This window comes from Paroedura picta, chromosome 11 (assembly GCF_049243985.1).
Source record: "Paroedura picta isolate Pp20150507F chromosome 11, Ppicta_v3.0, whole genome shotgun sequence".
Taxonomy (NCBI): Eukaryota; Metazoa; Chordata; class Lepidosauria; order Squamata; family Gekkonidae; genus Paroedura; species Paroedura picta.
The window spans coordinates 13,023,488-13,043,859 of NC_135379.1; the positions used below are offsets into that span (position 1 = coordinate 13,023,488).

Consider the following 20,372-nt stretch of genomic DNA (forward strand, 5'->3'; position numbering starts at 1 on the left):
CCGTTTACCCCCCAGCAAGCAAGCTGGGTACTCATTTTGCCGACCTCGGAAGGATGGAAGGCTGAGTCAACCTTGAGCCGGCTGCTGGGATTGAACTCCCAGCAGAGCTTTCAGACTGCATGACTGCTGCCTTACCACTCTGCGCCACAAGAGGCTCTATGGATGCTTTACAGAAATGCAAAAGAGATAAACTGGTGACATGTTTATCCAAGTTCAAACCTTGCTTTATGCTAGTGTGCTAAAAAAAAATTATCTGGGTGCTCATGGAAAGCAGCAAGAGTCCAGTAGCGTCTCTCAACCAAATCTGTTGCAGGGTGTGAACCTTTGTGAGTCGCTGCTCACTTCTTCAGGTCCTTAGGGTGCTCATTTGTATGTTTGCCACTTATCGTAAGACCTCAGGTGTACCTCTCCCTAATAAAGACCACTCAAATGCCAGTGTTTGGGTTGCAGAAGCACACAGACGATTAGAGATGCAGAAAGGCCCTTGCACTGGTTCTCTGTTGATCTCTTCTTCTGCATTGTGCAGTTATTTGCCTCCAATTCTACACAGTTCCTGACACTGACGTAAGCAGCTGTTCTGAAACCAAAACATTCTAGCCATGTGGTTTTCCTGAGAGCACATCTGCAGAACACTGAAAGGTCACAAGAACAGCGAGGAATAACAGCAGCCAAATTTGCACATGGACTGGAGGACTAATGTTTGTCAACAAGCTCCTAATTGCTAGACAAAACTCCTTGAGAGACAAACCAACCCTGTTGTGGTTCAAGCCACAAAGCATTATTGCCTAGTTCTCACAGACAAGGTGGTAAGCATGCTTCTGGTAGGGTCCAGCATGGTCAAATGCTTTCCTGTGTAGTACTGAGTTTTACATCCACACTGCAATAGCATGAACAGTGTCTTTAAATGCTAGTGCAAGTTCCACATCCTATATATTCTCACTAACAGTAGGCAATAAAACTGCATTCCCCCAACTTACTAGATTGATGATACTTCTTGCTTAACAAGGAACATTGGGTTGGCTCCAACCATGTTTGCCATTGATGCAAAAAAGAAGAGGGAGTCCCCTTTCACTACTGAAAAGATTGCTCCAGGAATCCCAGGACCTGCATAGGCAAAAGTCAGGTATAGCAGAGAGCAGGGCATGCCTGGGTAAGAGCAAGTTGAACCACGGAATCATAGAGTTGGAAGGGGCCAAACGGGTCATCAAGGTCCAACCCCCTGCACAATACAGTATCAGCCTAAAGCATCCTTGATATCTGTCCAGCCACTGCTTAAAGCAGGATTTCTTGACAGCCCTGGAAGGGTTTCTCAGACGGGTGGGAGTTAATTAATTTTTAATATAATTTGTTTTAATGTTAAACATTTATCAGGTGATATCACCATATATGGTCATGGCCAATGATCAAGCGAAATCCCAAAGGTATTTCTCCAATTAATTAATTGATTGATTAATGGATGGATGGATGGATGGATGGATGGACAGATAGAGGGCAAATCGTGACACTAGACACAGCCCTGAGACCCCACAGCTTTTTTCAGCAAACCCCTATCGAGAAATGCTTTCCTATGAAAAGAATCATGCCTTCTTTGGGAAGCATAAAAAGGGCAATGGGGTTGACCTTAAGCTCTCTCAGCCCCAGGCTTCTATAAAACAACAGGGCATACTGTTTTGTGCCACGGATGGAAACCAGATTTCATGTCCGCAAACATACTCCCGAGTACTTTAAATGCCTTTGGATGCTGCTATTGTGGGACCACATGAAGAAGTACCAAACTGACCTCCGTATTCATTTTTATGGCCCACAGTGCATGTTGAAACAGTTCACATTTGTAGGTTTTAAAATTCAAGTGCGCACAGCAAAAGAATTTACAGCTAGCAAATCATCTCCATTCATGCCCACTATTAAGAAGAGGGCCTCCCCACCATCCAAGACCTGACCGTTGGGAGTTTAACTGAAATCTTTTCAGCCCTGCCTTTATTTGGAAACAAAGACAGAGTTGTCAGTGCTGGGCAGTTTTCATAAACGGTTTTTGGCCTCATACAAACGAGCAACAACAGCTTGGCTAATAAGCTGGCTCCAGAATAGCCATGTGCTACTTCCATTACCTCTCTCCTAAAGAGGCCTCCTGCAAAATAATATTCTAAGCCGGTACAAGTGGAAACGAGGCTCCCAAAAATGGGTCCATACAATATTTAGGCTCCCCAAGGACAAAGAAGAACCAACAGCCCAATGGCTGACCTTTGTGATGGCATAATTAACAGGGACACAAACACAGAAATTATTTAAGGAAGATATGGACTGCAAATGCATCTCTCCCCCACCCCCCACCCCTTTTTCTTTAACATTTAGTTTCAACATTAGTACAGAACAGGCTTTCTCAACCAGGGTTTTGTGAAACTCTGAGATTTCTTGATGGCCCTGGAAGGAATTCCTGAAGGGGTGGGAGTTTTTATGCCAGGTGGGCATAAACACAGCTCTGTTTGCTAACCATATTCTGCCCAACTGCGCCACTTCTGGGAATTTTCGAAGCATATAGGGGTAGTCAAACTGCGGCCCTCCAGATGTCCATGGACTCCAATTCCCATGAGCCCCTGCCAGCGAATGCAATTCCCATGGACATCTGGAGGGCCGCAGTTTGCCTACCCCTGAGTAGAATGTTTCAGGGCTTTCTCAATGGTAAAATTGTTAAGAAAGGCTGATAGGGGATGAATCTCTCAAGAGAACCAATTAATGACAATCTTATGTGTCTGTATATATTGTTGTTGTTATGTGCGAAGTCGTGTCCGACCCATCGCGACCCCATGGACAATGATCCTCCAGGCCTTCCTGTCCTCTACCATTCCCCCGAGTCCATTTAAGTTTGCAGTCTGTATATATATATAATCAATAAATATTAACTAAATAAAAAATGCAAAAAAAGAAAAGAAAGGCTGATAGGCAATCAAAGCCTTTAGTAACAATAGTGACCCTTTACATTCTCACACCTTCCTAGACCATTCCCATCCAAACAAACACAGATCTTCAGCTGATTCCCTCTCCCCCCCAATATCTTAGCACCTTTTTTATGAAAGTGTTATGCAGTTCAGGTCAACATTAAAAGGTGCAGCAAGTACTGACTATATGGGTTTGCAAATTCTGTTATTTGCAGATTACATTGACATGTTCTTTGCAAGCATCTGACAAATGGATACTTGGCTAGCTTTCTAGTCAGGCCTCTCTGAAAACATTCTGCACAGCAGCCAGCCAGCTTTCTGAGCAAGTAATTTAATATAACTCAAAACGCTCAGATAGCTAAAAATGACGATCAGTAATCTCAGGGATCAGCCATTATTTTGACACCTCGGTGTCTGCTTTTTGTGAAGCAAGGGCAGAGTGTGACTCAGCTGGTAACAAACAGGGACACTCTCCAACCAGAAAAGTTAGCCGATGCTTCTGCCAAAAACATATTTCTCTGAACAGCTTTACAGCTCTCTGCAAATCACTGCATTCATTCAGTGGCTGTTCATTATGTATTTTTTAATTAAATCTTATGTGGTTAACTTTATTTTAAATGTTTTAATGTTTTTATATCTGCTGCCTTGCGGGCCTCAATTGGATGGAAAGGCAGCATAAATCAAAATGTTGTAAATAGATAAAATACATTTCTTTGGCCTGAATAAGCCCTAGGCTATCTTCTTGGCATTCTATTTACTCTTGTGCTATGCATATGGACAATCCTTTTGCTTACACTCTTGAAAGAAAAGTGCCAAAGACTAGAGGGGAAATAAGCTGATGCTACATGATTCTCATCAGGGCAGACAGAATGCCATTAGGAAGCAGAGACAAACACTTTCTAGAAGGCAAGCATAAAAGGACATTACTGCAGAACCAGGAGGGAGCAGAGCCAAATGCTTTTCCTTAATGAGATATGGGAGAGTTCTAATGAGGAAAGAACGGTTTCTCTACATGAGAGATCAGCAGGTATTAGGTTTCTAAGATCTCTTGACATTTTTAGCTTGAGAGTTCCAATACTGATTTCCTAATAAAACTAATCCCCCAAGTCTAAATGTCACATATATATTTGGTGGGAGAGTAGACAGGAAATTAACCAAGGATGGTGGGGGACACTAGGTCCCATTCTGCACACATTGGATAATACACTTTTGGGTAATGTGCTTTTGCAGCTGGATTTTCCAGTGTTGAACAGAGCCCATTCCGCACAAATAGAATAATGCACTTTCAATGGGCTTTAGCAGCTGGATTTTCCTGTGCAGAACAGGAAAATCTACTTCTCAAGTGCACTGAATGTACATTATCTCTTGTGTGCAGAATAGGCCCAGGATAATCTACTTCTAAAGTGCATTGAAAGTGCATTATCCAATGTGTGCAGAGTGCTCCCAGGTTAGCAGTCAGGATGGTATGCCAAAACCCCTTGGAATGTCCTGTTCCACACGTAGACCAAGCCTCTGTGTGCATCCTTCACTATGTAATTTCCCTAGTTCAGCTGGCTAACCTTGCTTGCTCTGAATCTTTCCAAATAACACTATTTTCCTTACCACCAAAATGACTTCCAGCACTCTGGGACTTTTCCATGCATTTTCTTTCCCCCCAATCCCTGCACACAGAGAATTAGGGCCTTTTGTTCCCATATGAACCTTTCCAACTACTAGTCGTTTTTGGAAGCTTTGCTTTGGGTGCCCCCACCATCTGATGCTAGATTGGTGGGAACCTAAGAAACAGTCTTCTGGGTTATGGAAAGAAAATTAAAGGACTCCTTCCCCAAGGAAATTCAACTGGCCCCTTCTAGCATAGTTTTCTGCCAGTGAGTAAAATTTTTGTTTCATCCAGCGTCCCCTCACCAGTCCTCACTGACCCTTCTTCCCACTCATGTGTTTAGCTTTAATTGTTTTTATATAGTTATAGATTTTCACGTTTTCTATTGTTCGCTTCCTTCCAGAGTTAGAGCTTTAAAAAACGAATAAAGAAATTACACAGTGCTTTCTTGGATTCCGTACAGAATGCAAACGTCTCCTACTCTGAAGGTAGCCAGTATATGATTGTTAGACTTTGGAGATGAAACCTGAGGGTGGGGGGGGGAGGGAAAATGCAAACGCTGGCAGGGGCTCATGGGAATTGTAGTCCATGGACATCTGGAGGACCACAGGTTGACTACCCCTAACCTAGAGATCAGTTGTAGTAGTGGGAGACCTCCAGCCCCCAACCCACAGATTAGTAGCTCTACTTCCTCTTCACACCAAGCATCTGATCTGCCTGGAAACAGTATTTTTCTATTTTTAAAAAAATATTTATTTTGTGCTATTGCACCGTTTGCATCATCCCGGCAGACCCCGGTGCTGAGGTTTCAATGGCTGATGTGCTGGGAAAACAGTTCTGTGTTACTCAAAGGCTCATTATGTTCTTTTCAGACCAGCAACAGATGCCAGTTTGCTCAACTGAAATGCCATTAAGGCCGGCGTTAAATCCCAGCTGCTCTTCGACATGAAATGTGCTCTGCATCAGATTACTTGCATTCTATAATCCAAGCCGTTACCCTGAGAACAAGGCACTGTGGGGCTTTACCTCTGCACCAACAGATGAACCGGCATCTGCAGAGCCAGTGACCAACTGCCGGCACATTTTCAACTGCATCGAGCCCCACTGGTGTCAGAGGAACGGACGAGCTATTATCCGGAAGGGTAATGAACGCTTAAGCACTGGCCAAGTTAAACAGAGGAAGGCTTGAAAACCTGGTGCCTTTATTAAGGAGCCCTTTGTATCCAACGGCTGAAGTTTCAGACGCTACAACCATCCCAGCTATATAATACAATCCTCGAATCTCCACGGTGTTCTGCAAGCCATCATTTTAAAAAACTGGTTTAGATGCTTTCAGGGATTTCCTACGCCAAGCCACTATGTCACTTTTTAATGTTCGTTTTACAGCAGGGCTCACAAAAGCACTTCACTGGTCATCCAAATGCCTCTTAAATCTCTCTCTCTCTCTGCAGAAAATGGGACACTGGGCTAATCCATCCCCCCCCCCCACCCCCAAATTCAGGACAATGACTGAGCCAGTTTGTTTAAAAGGTCATTTATACCAGGGGTAGTCAACCTGTGGTCCTCCAGATGTCATATGGACTACAATTCCCATGAACCCCTGCCAGCATTTTTATACCATGGGGGGGGGAGTTCTCTAAAAATTAGAGAGCTACCACTTCTGTCCCACTTTGACTCGTTTTATTTCTCAGGAACGAGGAAAACTTCCCTTTAAAAAATAAAATGGGCAGACCAAGAAGCGACCTAGAGGGACACAGTCACCCACAACTGTGCAGGTTGTTCCTGTGTCCTGGCAGAATGGATGAGTTGGCCTGGGGGGACACAGTCACCCACAACTGTATGGGTGGCTCCCGACCAGGACAGGAGGATTCACCTGAGGGGACACAGTCACCCACAATCAAGTGGGTGACTCCTGTGCCCTGGGCAGGACAGGACGATTGGCCCTGCCCTGTAGCATGCTGTAATGCACTATAGTCACCTACTATACAGGTTACTCCCAGGCCAGGTTGGAGGGAATTGGGCCTGGTGCTCACCTGGTTGTTGGACAGAGAATGGGTCAAAGCCAAGGACATTCCCCCCTCCGCAGTTCTCTACAACGTGCTACCAGAGGAGGGGGTATGTCCATCGTGGAGAGAGCCACTGGAAATTTGATGCTTCCCCTCTACTAGGTCACATTGGGAGATTACCATGAATTTGATCCCTCTAGCTCAACACTTGGGTTTGTTCTGTACTCTCCAGAATCTGTGCCTGACTTGGACCCCACACGTCCAATCTTCAACAACTTGGTGGACAGGGAGAGGAGAGTCATCTGGAGATGTCCTTTAGTTTTGGAGTCTCTAGGTCCCTGGTGGGGCTGCCCCCCACATCCCGAACTTCCTGAATTGGTTTGGTAGGACAGAGCAACTGGGTTCGGATTCAGGATACATCCCGAATTGGAATTCCCTGGTTTCTGCCACACACACACACACACACATACATGATATAAAATAAGTGTCATTCACATGGCAGCCAATTCAGTTCTAAGGAGGGAGAAGTAGTGAGTGCTCTAGGTTTTCAAAGTACATAGTGACAGAACCTATTGTTTAATTCCACGCTTCAAGTCTGGAGCCCCTTTTAAGATTCATGACTGAGGCTGCCAGATCTAATACCATTCAGCTGCCCCTCACCCCACCCGAGGACATCACAGATATCTTCTACATCCTGAACCTAACTGACTCCCCCCCTCCCCATGAGTTCTGTTTGAAAAGTTCTATTGCAATGCCATTTGTTATGCTACTGTTGATCAATACTGGTTCTTACTGTTACTGTTATGATTACTGTTATTATAGTTATAATGTACTCCCCTATGTTTTATGTAAACTATCCTGAGCCTTACAGGAGGGTGGGACAGAGAGGTAGATAGTTAAAAAATAGATAAATAGATGAAACAATAATACATAGCTTAATATTCTTATAACTAAGCCCTCTGTTCATGTAGGGCTGTCTCTTCCTATTAGATCAGTGGTTCTCAACCTGGGGGTTGGGACCACTTTGGGGGTCGAACAACCCTTTCAGAAGGGCAGGGCAAGCAGCTTGGCCAGGGGGGGTACCATCTACAAAGCAGCCTTGTGGGGTAGAACGAGATAAGAGTGTTAGTCTTTCTGGAGAAGCAGAAAAGAGCGAGATGGGCATGGTGGGACAAGAGGTAGAACAGAACTGAGAAATCCTGGGAAATAAAACAATTTATATACAATCACGTACAATGGATCTTCACACCATTGGTCAGTTTCGGTTTAATTTCTGTGAAAGAACACTTGCATATTTTTATGGTTGGGGGTCACCACAACATGACGAACTGTATTAAATGTTCACAAGCATTAGGAAGGTTGAGAAGAACTGCATTAGATGAACCTTGGCCAGCCCTTGTGAATGTGAAAGGAACAGCTTCCAAGTCAAAGCTATGACACAAAACACTGTGTAAGGCTTTAAATTTTCTAGACCACTACTGAAAGTCCCCTTCTAGTTTCCCTGTAATTCTGCTGGAAAGGGTGTGGTTAGAACCTCTTATATTTTCTCCTTGCAAGGAATTTCTTTTCTAAGGTAGCATTCAATAGTAGAATACTTCACTGCACCACCTCACTCAGCTACATGTGCTAATCCAGCCTTATACACGGAAGTCCTACATCTCCACTACCTTGATAGTCCCATCAGACAAGTTCAATTTCGTTCTAAAAATGACACTCGGGTTTTGTTTGTTTTATTCATTTATTTATGGATGGCCTTGGAGCAGTTCACAACCAAAAAAACAAGCAACAATAAAACAATAATAAAACATCACCATCATCAGTTATCAATAATCAATAAAACCATCATAAAAGCATAACATCTCTCTCAACCATCAGGTTGGTCATTCATTGGTGGGTCTCCATGGAGGGGCAAAGAACACCGAGTGGAACTTAGAAGGGGGAATGGAAAGGAAAGGGGAAAAGGATTGTAATGACAAAATTATCCCAATTCCTAAGGAAGTTGTTCATTTTTCTGGAACATAAACCAGGTGTGATGGGAAATGGTGATCAGAAGAGCAGCAGGTGCCTTGCCAAAGACTGACATGTGACTTCTGAGCCACACAATTTTACTAAAGTATTCACACTACACAAAAATCTAGGGATGTGGTCCAGAAACATGCAGCACTAAATGAGCTACACTCTATCAATCTACCTCTGCACTTCTCTCCCCCCAGTTCTAGCATGAGCTGGTTTGACCTGGACTTATGACAACACTCCACAGTATAACAGATATGATAGGTCACATTCATAAGAACTTGTGGCAAGGTAACACAAGCCTGTTCCTTGGACCAAACTCTTGGCTGCCCAGCTTCTGGATCCCACAGCGTGACTCAAGTTGGCTGATGTTCAATTGTCTATGTGGAATGCAAAAGCATTTGTAGACCATGCCATAATTTCAGAGTCTACACTTACTATGGTGCACCAAATTCTACATCGAACTAGGAATGTGAGCATTTGCTAACTGATATTCATTGGATCCACTAATAATGACTTCTATGTTGCTATTGTCCAAAAATATTTATGGCTAAGAGTACTATGGAACTCCAGATTCAGGTGGGTAGCCATGCTGGTCGGAAACAACAGAACAAAGTTTTAGTCCAATGGCACCAAAAACTTATACCCAGAATTAAGCTTTGTTGTTTTTAAATGTGCCACTGGATTCTAATTTATTCCAGAACTCCAGAATTATCTTACATATATTTACCAATGCATTCTTAGTTGTTTAACATAGATTTCACCAGGAACACGTTCTCTTCACTCTCAGCATACAGATATAAAAAGCAAAGCTATCTAACAGATGTGCAATTACTGTGTTAAGAGTTTTTAAAAGCAGAACTTACCTACTACTTCTCCAATGAGCAAGTAAATATGTCCTCAGTCTGGCAAGAAGATAGATGCTTTCCCAGTGAGGAGATGGGAGGAACTGAGGTCAGTGTGGGTCACCACCAGCAATGCTTCTGGAAGATGAGCTGTCACAGAGAATCTTGCTACTCTGCCATGTTCCCAACACCGCATCTTACCAATAATTATAAACTCGAATCTACTACAAGCATTCTGGCTATGTACTAGGCTGAAAAATTAGGCAAACAAGATTGTACATGATAACAGAATGGTTTAATCGTTCACAATCCCAGCAAGCATTTTGTTCTTCCCATTTATTTAGATGATCAAATACGCAAATGGTAAAGCCCGCAGATTCCATGAAACATGCTCCTCGGGACCAAACAGTGCTAACCTCTTTTATAGTTTTGATCTAAACTTGGGAGAGCAACCATGCAGATTCTTTTATTTGTAACGTTGATAAACTTGCTTTTCTCTCAGATAGCTGGGAACATCCCCCCCCCCCAAAAAAAACAGATAACATTAATAAAACAGTTCAAAACATCATTCTTAAGTGGTCCCATCATGGAAGAATGAATGAATTGCTTGGGGGGGCATGAAAGATTGAGAATGCAGTCCCTCCATGCTTATTCTAGTCCAGTTCCACTGATTTCACTGGGGCAGTTCTGCATAGGATTGCTCTGTAAGGTACAGTTCATGTAGTAGGCTCACCTGGGTTCCTTCTGCCATTAACCCAAGAACATGGAAGCTATAGCAGTCCAACTCCCTTAACGTGTCAGTCAAGAAGTAATACTGTCCACGGCTGCAACTGAATGTATCGAAAACTTAGGGGGGATTGCCCAATCTGTCTGCATAACCATTGCACCTAGTTGGCTACATATTTTATATTATCATATGCTTCCTGTGAGGAACTCTGCCAAATGATAAATATAATAATAATAAGTACAATCCCTTTTGTGGGAGGGGATACCAAAAAGCACCTCCAGGAATGACAGCGTCATGCAGGGCCAATTAGGCAACGCATCAGATTCTGTAATACTTTATTTATTCCCCAACTTTCTTCTTCCCAATTGGGCAGCTTACATTATCCTCTCCGCCATTTTACCTCATCAGAGTGTCACCCAGTAAGCTGCCATGATAGTGGTTCTCCTAGAACCTCATCCGAAAGTCTAAACTAGGGGTAGTCAAACTGCGGCCCTCAAGAAGGCAATGCGCTACAATTCCCATGAGCCCCTGCCAGCAAACACTGGCAGGGGCTCATGGGAATTGTAGTCCATGGACATCTGGGGGGCCACAGTTTGACTACCCCTGGTCTAAACAGTCCAACACAGAGACGATTACAAGGGGCATTGTTGGCTATTTAGCATGTTGGGAGAGTCACTATGAGGATAGCTCCATCTAAGGCCCATGAAGCTGGCTTTCCAACTTTACCTCAGCGAGGTATGAGGAAGCCACACTATGCTGGCCTTCATGTTGCTGGGGGAGTGTTAGCCCTTAAATTAGCACGTAATCAAGTTGTTGCTTTTCCTGCAAAGGAAATTCCAAGAGCTTCACTCATATAGAGTTCTCCTCCACTGAGGGCTGCCATTTCTTCCCTGACACAGCCGGCATTAAGAGGTTTTGCATCATCACAGAATCATTCCTTCTCACTGTGTTTCTTTGATTAGTATAAAAAGCACTGCATCTCCCTTGGGGGTTTATCCAGAGCATTCCTGCCCACAGTGATACTCTGCTATGGGTGGGACGAACACACAAAAACAAGACAGTGCTATGGAGGGAAATGTTATTCACGCTCGACAAATCGTTTTTATCTTCTCTTCTCATGTGTGGCAGATTAAATAACTGCCATTTTCCTATTTTGTTTGGAAATTCTTTTATTATGTAAGGACTTTTAGCATTAGTTCATTCCCCACTCCTCCCCCCATTAAAAAGGCCACCCGCAGCCTAAGCCTTGAGGGTACGACATTAGACAATGCAGTATAGTTGGGGATTATTCATAGCATCTGTAGCAATGAGAGGTGCCAGAAAGCAGTAAGATTTGAAAGCCCGAGGAAAAAGTTACAAAGGATAAAACAGACCAACAGGGCAATCTTATGTACAATTACTCCAGGCTACACCCATCGATTCTGTGCACGATTGCACGGTAGGTCCAGAGAGCATACACAGGTAGCTCTCTTCGTAAGTCAGTTTCATTTAATTCTCAGGTAAGTCTCCCTTCCCTGGGACTGTAACTTTAGTTTCCTCCAGTTGGCACACACCACACAGGTAACAGGCGAATGGTATACATCAGGGGTAGTCAAACTGCGGCCCTCCAGATGTCCATGGACGACAATTCCCATGAACTTCATGGGAATTGTAGTCCATGGACACCTGGAGGGCCGCAGTTTGACAACTCTGACAGAAACTCAGAACACAGGCAATAGTTTATCCCTCAAAGCAGGCTTTTAAATCGTGCACATTGGTCAACCTGAGGATAGACGGAAGGATAAGGAAGAGATAGATTAGTTTAGAGATCCCTTTTAAAACATTCTTTAAAAACAGGGTTCCCAAAGATAATAGACAAGCAGGCCTTCTTGAGTCACAGAGAGAGATGGAAGAATCATAGAGATGGAAGGGTCCTCTGGGGTCATCTAGTCCAACCCCCTGCACAATGCAGGAAACTCACAACTACCTGCCCACCCACAGGGAACCCAATTTCATGCCCAAGTGACCCCAATGTCACGCCCAAGAATTGTAGCTACCACAACAAGTTGTGAGGAAAGATAGGGTCTTCCTTCAGCAAAATCTAGGTGTACTTCACACGGCCACAGCATGAATGCCACTTCAACCCAGTGGGGCACTAGGCTGCCAAGACACACATGAAGTACACAATCAACGACGGCCTACATCAGCAAATTGCACCTGGCTAGCTGTGTGCTTGACCAGCTTCTCTTAAAGGCTGTCTTTTTGCCACCCCACACAACCCGGCAAAAGGCCTCTCTTTGTTGCCACAACAGGTAATTTGCTTGCATTTCTCTTCAGCCACTGCGGAAGATATCTTCTGGCAGTAGGTGCTTTTGCAAAACCAGTATTTTTCATGGAGCCTGAAGCACCCACCACCGAAAGGGATGAGCCAAGAGCTCGACAGCGAACCTTAAAATCCCATTGCTGCATCAGTAGTCCTTATGGTTCTGTAAAGTTGGCCAATATTATCGCACCTGCATTGTAACGTTAGAGACTGGTTGGGAGGCTGAGCAGACAGGCAAAGAAAACAGTAACTTGACTAAGCCCAAGGATGTAGAGTTTGGGACGCAGCATTGGCCACCACGCCAAGTGAATGAACAAAAGCATTGGAGAATGAACTTCAGTTTCCAACTTAGACAAGATAACCAGCCTAGCTTGCCTATAAGAGTGCCTGGGAAACTACACTGCAATACACTAAGGACGACTAATAAAAAAGGCTCTTTTCCACAGTGTTACCCAGTGCTACCCCAATAAAGACGACAACAAAGAACTGGTAAAAAATAAAGTTAATATTTAGCTTGGCCAGAATTCGAAAGGTGGCCTAGCATCATAACTAATTGACAATATGATCAAAGAGCATGCTGCAGTTCAAATGCAAACAAGAATCCAATGACAAATCTTTTGCCTGACAACATTAAACAGTATAACCCAGAATGTACATTTTCCATAGTTTGCCTCCTGGTGTATCACATAGATGTCTTGCAGCCCGACATGTTCCCATATATAGTTGCCATACTCTTCACACAAAAACGCATCACAAGTAGCAAACCTTTCACTTGCCACGAAAACTCCTCACCCCACAGGGCAAGAAAAATGCAAGATGTCTTTCAGGCGTCTGAAAAACAGACATGCACAGGCTGGGGGATAAAACCTCACTCAAGGTTCAAGCTCAAAACATTCTCAAACAATTTGAAAATATTTCCTTTTAAACAGAGAAAAAAGAAGTACTTACTTCGAAAAGGTGAGGGGTTTTTTTTGTTTTGTTTCAAGTCCTGGATTTTTCCATAATTATGTACATGGAGAAAAGAGGTTTTCTTACACACACCAAATAAAACTGAAATCTGTCCTCCTAAAACTTGTTATCCAACCTAGTGACTTCAGAAGAAGATCCTTGTTTCAGGTCAAATTTCTCTCCACACAACAAAACATTCAGGTGCAAAGGAAAAAACAGGAATGACACATCACACAAGTCACTAGCATGCAATAAAGGCTTCTCGGGTACAGCTGGCAGCCAAAGATGATTCAGAGCTGAATGAATTTTTAGACCGGTGCTTTCCGAAGAGGTGCGCACCACCAAGTGCCAGGGCTATCTCCCAAAGACTGGAGGCCTGGAGCAAAATGTTGTTGGCAAAGACCTCCCTTTGAATGTTCTCTGAGACCTGAAATCCTCAACAGACCAGTTTGTCAATTCATTGCACCCGTCCATTATTGGGAATCCTCCGCACAAAAAACTTTAGACTCCTGAGCCTTAGAGGACTGAGTCAAATGCAGCCTGGTAACATCATACAGGGCCAACCTTTTATGGGCTGAACAGTGAAGCTCTGATACCAGCTAATCTACCATAAATAGCTCTGGAAATGCAGAAGGATCAGATCAGCTGTTACAACAGGCCCAAGTCTGTAGGTGCTTCATATCCTGTCCCCCCACAGTCAAGATTCTCACTCTTAGGCTTTTGATTCAAGTTCTCTGTGCTTCCCCGATCTAAAAGGACATGCAAAAATAAATAGGCTGGAAAGTTTTGGGTTTTTTAATTGCAGGGAAGAGAAAGACTTGTAATATCAGGATAGAAAAGGAAATCAGTGTCTACTTCCAGCTAGGAGATACATGCATGGATCAAAACCTTTTTAACATTGAATTTTACTAAGGACTATTGCCCGTGTCGTAAAACAAGCTCTAAATTAAGTGGCATGAGGAGGAAAAAAATGTGGACTGTACAAGGCTTAAGTTTTTCATACTGTTTATAAAGAAACGGTATTAAACCGCCCTGAGCCTCCGGGGAGGGCGGTATAGAAGTATGATAAATAAATTATTAATTAAGACAGTTGGCTTATAGGAAAGCAATCTGTAAAAAGTCTCAGTGCATCTAAAATGAAATGCTTCCCCCTGCCCAAAAAGCAGCTGGAAAGTTTGAAACACAGTGGAAGCCACGGACTGTTTGCCTTTTGTTTCCCATAAAGATGGCAGCTTACTAAAATAAAAGTAGAACCGGAAAAAGCTTATAGAAAGCTACCAAAGATTCAAAGGACAACATCTGACAGAGAGGCTGATTGGGAAGGCTCAAGGGGGTGGCAGGTGACAGTGGATGAGCGATAGGGTTGTGAGTGTCCTGCATAGTGCAGGGGGTTGGACTAGATGACCCATGAGGTCCCTTCCAACTCTATGTTTCTATCTTTATAAAGCCAAAGAAGCTGGATTTTAAGCAAAAATATATATATTTCCAATGGCAAATGATGTGAAAAAGCCAATAGAAAAGTTAAGACACAATAACCCCCAAATGTTCTATTTTATATGAACATAACCTACGGCTTTAATATATGAAGCTACCCAGCCTTCCAGTTAAAATCCTCTGCCCAAGCCCTATTTCACAAGTACCCCCAGCTGTAGAGGTGAGTCTAGTGGCAAGCAGAGACAGGACTTTTTCTTTGGTCGTCCCTTACCTTTGCAATGGACTCTCTCACCTGGCAGCCCCATAAGTGTCCTTCAGGCACAAGGTCAAAGAATTTTTTTTTAACCCAGGTCTTTAACTGTTTTAAAGCTTTCTCAATATTATATTTCTAGGTTGAGGACTGTTTTATACATAATGGTAAAGGTAAAGGTAAAGGTATCCCCTGTGCAAGCACCGAGTCATGTCTGACCCTTGGGGTGACGCCCTCTAGCGTTTTCATGGCAGACTCAATACGGGGTGGTTTGCCAGTGCCTTCCCCAGTCATTACCGTTTACCCCCCAGCAATCTGGGTACTCATTTTACCGACCTCGGAAGGATGGAAGGCTGAGTCAACCTTGAGCCGGCTGCTGGGATCGAACTCCCAGCCTCATGGGCAGAGCTTTCAGGCTGCATTTTTGCTGCCTTACCACTCTGCGCCACAAGAGGCTCATACATAATGGTATAGGGTGCTAAATGTTATTTTATGCTGGTTTTAGGACCCCTTTTTACAAATACATACATTCATCCTTTCAATGTTTCTTTTATAATTTTCCAGCGCTGTTTCGACTTTGCGAGTCACCTCGAGCAGGTGTCGGGACAGGTCATTTCTACCTTTCTGGAATGAATAAATGAATAAGCACTATGGACAAAGGAATGCAGTTACCCTGCTTCTGTATTAAGAAAACACTCTTTATACAAAGCAGAGACAACAAAATATGTTGAAACCTTCCATATTCATTCCCACCTAGCCCTAAAAGTATGAAATCTGACATCTTGGGTCATGCAGAAATGAACAATGGTTTCTGTTGTCCAACTGAGATTCTAGACATTCTGGTTTGGATTCCTGGTTTAGGGCTTTTAAGACTGATAAAGCTGAATTCCTGTATGTAGAATGGTTGCCATTCAGCACAAGTTACTCCTCAAGTTCTAAAAGCCGTCCAGGAAAGCCATCAGTTTTGATATCTGGATCATAAGGTCATGGGGCAAGGTGACCCTTTAGTATGCCATCAACTGAGTGGATAGGGAAGGGAAGCTCTATAAAGTCTGTAAGAAGAAAACATGAAGCCTTTCCGGTGATGGCATATTGTATAATAAATTTCTATATCACCCTTTCCCATATGCGCTCGGGACAGTTCACAACAATAAAACACCCAATAAAATCAATTACAATAAAATACAACCTTAAAAAACCTATCCCCACTCCCACTTGCATCCTCCGCCAGCTGCCCCAGACTGGAGATGACATCAAACAGGGGGAGCCAAGAAGGCAGAGGTGGAAGGAGGCCCATAACACTTCAGGCAGCCTTGACCTCAACCTACGTCTTATAGGCCCTGCAGAATTTTGGCAGCTCTGTTGGGGCCCAAATCTCAACAGGCAACTCATTCCATCAGGTTGTAGCTGAAGCTGAAAATGTCTTGGTCAAGACCAACGGCAGTCATAGACATTGGAGAAGACCATGAATCTTTGGCATGGTCCATGCAAATACTTGGATAACACTTGTTGGCTGCAAATTTATTAGATTTTTATGCTGCCCTTCCTCCAACACATACAGGGTGCCACAGTCCTCCCACCCCATTATATCTCCATAATAACCATGTGTAGTAGCTTAGGCTAAGAGATATGGAAACTTCATGACAGAGCTTGAAATAAAGCAGAAGTCCAGCATCACTAACATTTATTCTACCATGCGCTGTTAAGCATCACATTTCTTAAAAGCTGTTCTGATTTATTTTGCTACAACAAACTAACAAGGCGACCCCTTGGGAATAAGAACTCGAACCCAGGTTCTCCATCCAACATGTCTTTACACCACTTTGGCTTCAATGTACTACATATGATGCTAATTTTATATGATTTTTTAAAAAATGAAGTCACCCATCACCTACTACTAGAAGATAGAATAGAATTAGTTCAAATTATTGATTGATTGATTGCATTTATAAACCGCCCTCCCCTGAGGATCAGGACAGTTTGCATAAATTGCAGAAAACAGTACATAGAACTCAGCTTTTCACAATAACAATAACATTAAACCATAACAGAGGTAACAGAGTATAACAATGCAAACAGGTCCAGAGCAGAACGCATGGGCGGATTTTTTAGAAGAGAGGAAGCAGGGGCCCTGTAGATGTTGATGGTCACCTGGTCTCAACCAAATGTGGCAAATAGGTGGCAAATCAATAAGATAACAGTATGTGGTGAGTGTAGTTCAAGCAATTCTTTAGAGTGATGCAAATATTGCAGCAAAAAAAAACTTCCTGGTTGTAACTCAGACAATTAACCCCTGAGAGCTCTTCGCAGGTAATGAGCATCATCAAACTTCAGGTAAGGACAAGGGGAGAATTCAAATGCTAGCATCATCTTTTGTGGGGTGGGGACTACACACTTGTGGTTACGGGGTTGGAATTCCCTGAACTATTGTTCCATTCCATAAACCAGTCACCTCATGTAATTACAGTTCCTCGGGTTCCCAGGGGTGAACAAATTATGACAGCATACATGTAGAATTGCAGGTTGCTATAGGATAGAATTCGATAACATCTCACACATGGAAACTGAAGCATGTTCATATTATATTTAGACTCAGCATTTATACCCAAGGAGGGGGACAGCAAGCACAGGCTGTTACCGCAACAATATACACATTTCACCAACACTGCCTGTGCCAATACCAAAAGCACCCGAACGCCAAGCGTCTATCGCCAACTTTTTACCCATCTATAATCTACCCCAAAGCCCAGATAAAAATAAAGGCGTTCTAATCAAGTCGTGCAAGGAGCATTAAAAGTCCAGTAAACTTTTGCCTTCGGAGAAGTTATCTCGCTTCCCATCGTCGAATCAGATAAAGGCTCCACAATAACCATAGCGGGCTTTGTGCCATTATTCGTTCGGTCCTTGAAAATGGGATAGTTCTCCTTCTGAAACACAAACAGGTCTCCGTGTTGGGACAAATGCCCTCCCCTCTCCTCGAGACGAATGACTGCCTCTTTTCTCTACCACACCTCCAGCTTCTGAGAAGAGGATAAAGTACACAGAGCAAGTGGCCTAGACAGTCTGGGAAGGAATTCCTTTCCCGTAGCACACTCTCTCCCTGACCCCCTGCAAGGGGGAATTCAGACTCCAACTGCAGAAGAAGAACCCAGATCTACGCACATTCACCTTGCCGTCAGCCTGTAGGTTGACTCCTCCCCCCCCCCCCAAGAAATAAAACCTTACCAGGAGCCATGGTGAGAATCATGACTCCCTCCTCTCAGAACCGGGCCTCGCTATCCAGGGTGTGTGAACAATCCAGAGACAGCTTGGCTTTGTTTGAGTGCTTATATCTTCTGGCTGCCACCCCCCTCCCACTTGTGGGAAAAAAGGCCTGGCCTGTACCCTGCACCTCCCGCGCCATCGCCGTTGGCTCATTCACAAACAATTCTACTTAGCATATTCAAGTTCCCCCAAGAGCTTGTATGACCCAGAGAGACATTTTTGGCTTGCCCGGTTTGGAACTTGCGCTGGGAGGAGAACTTAACGTTCGCAGCCTTTCCGTTGCCAGCTGCTATCTTTAAAGCTGTATTCTTTTTTGTCGGGACAAATCCCTCCCCCGACGCAGGGAACAATTGCTCAGGGAATTCTAAGCAAGACATTGAGCTGCTCACTTAGGGAGAAGGAATAAATTCACAAATGCACACGCTCCACAGGATGTTAGTCGCTTTCGTCTCAGACGCTGCTAAATGTTGCACCGAAGAACCTGGCGCCAACGAGAACTAGACCTTGCAAATTTTAAAATAATGCTGCCCTTAAGCACCTGCAAAATGTAAACGGAGGCGATTTATCAGTGCTGGTGGATTTAGAACAGGGGTAGTCAAACTGCGGCCCTCCAGATGTCCACGGACTACAATTCCCAGCAAATGCTGGCAGGGGCTCATGGGAATTGTAGTCCATGAACATCTGGAGGGCCACAGGTTGACTCCGCCTGCACTAGACCACACCCACCCACAAGGCCTATCTAGTGCATGTCAGGTGCTAATAAGGAAGGAAAGGAGAACTTGAAGTCCACAGCCTTTAAGAAAGGGGGGGTATCCTAGTTGTTCAAGAAAGGAAAATTCTATACAGGATAATGCAGAGAAGAAGAAAGCTGTTACAGGTTGTTATGATCCTCCATTTGTAATAAATCAAGTTAATGAGGGAAAGGACAAATGAATTAGCTGTTGATTGTATGCAACTCAGACTTCTAAAGTAAATTAGCTCCCACTCATTAAGCCCAAACACTCATCAATTCGTGCCTATTTTTGGCCACGCAATAAGCAGGAAACAAAATACTTCCTTTCTTTATCGGTCCTGGTGACAAGATCAACGGTGTGTCATTTCATTCTAAATAGAATGCTGAGGGCGAGATCCTGCTCAAGAACCCTGGCATCCGTCTGTTAGGCCAGGGCCTGACTCTTCCCATGAAGCCATAAATGGAAGAGACCAACACACTGCCTTCATATCCGACAGCAATGGGGGTGAGAACCTCCTTCTGCTTTTTTTTTTTAATGGGGGGAGAATTATACCTGTCTATATTGGGCTTCAAAAACCAAAATGACAAGTATAAGGTGACCAGATTTGTCCCACTTTTGGAGGGACATCTAGGGGCACCTGGCAAATTGTACCTATGTTGAAATTAACAAATATATATTACAATACGATTTATGCGTTCTATGAAAATTTTTGTTGCTCCATATAGACCAAATTTTAATCAAGACCCCCCCCCCCCGGTCAATGGTGTCCCGCTTTACCAATGTTGAAATCTGGTCACCTTAAAGAAGTACCCTATTGTAAACCGCTCTGAGTCCTATGGGAGAGCGGCATATAAATTTAATAAGTAAAGATATTGTTCAAAGATCGAGGATCTGGTCGAGGATCAAAAGATACTTCTATATTTGAGAAACATCCTGATTTCTAAACAGACTTTGGTATGATAAAAAGTAGTAAGAATGAAATAACATTCTGATCTAAGAAGGTATCCAAGTATAGATTTACTTTGTATTGTTTAAATATTATAATAAAATTAGTTATCCAAGAATGGGCATCTTTATCACATAGGACAGCTGGCTCTTGTTATTTTAAATCTTATAAAAATGGGACATAGAACTCATTGGGAGCTTCTTGCTTGCTTTAACCCAGGGGTAGTCAAACTGCGGCCCTCCAGATGTCCATGGACTACAATTCCCAGGAGCCCCCTGCCAGCATTCGCTGGCAGGGGGCTCCTGGGAATTGTAGTCCATGGACATCTGGAGGGCCGCAGTTTGACTACCCCTGCTTTAACCTGTTT

At 43.6% G+C, this 20,372-nt stretch overlaps 1 protein-coding gene across 3 annotated transcripts in view; it reads right to left on the reverse strand.

Annotated features, from left to right (window-relative positions):
* The window catches only part of SVIL (supervillin), a 162,188-nt gene that overhangs the window by 97,787 nt on the left and 44,029 nt on the right, over nt 1-20,372 (reverse strand). The window contains exon 1 of one of the 3 annotated variants that reach the window (XM_077303811.1): nt 18,287-18,349. The exons of 1 other annotated variant lie outside the window; for it this stretch is intronic. In XM_077303811.1, coding sequence (XP_077159926.1) covers nt 18,287-18,308 — 22 coding nt within the window. In that variant the 5' untranslated portion in view covers nt 18,309-18,349. Of the gene's footprint in view, nt 1-13,377; nt 13,903-18,286; nt 18,350-20,372 lie in introns of those variants that run through there. One more of the 3 variants, XM_077303819.1, reaches the window with a different exon arrangement.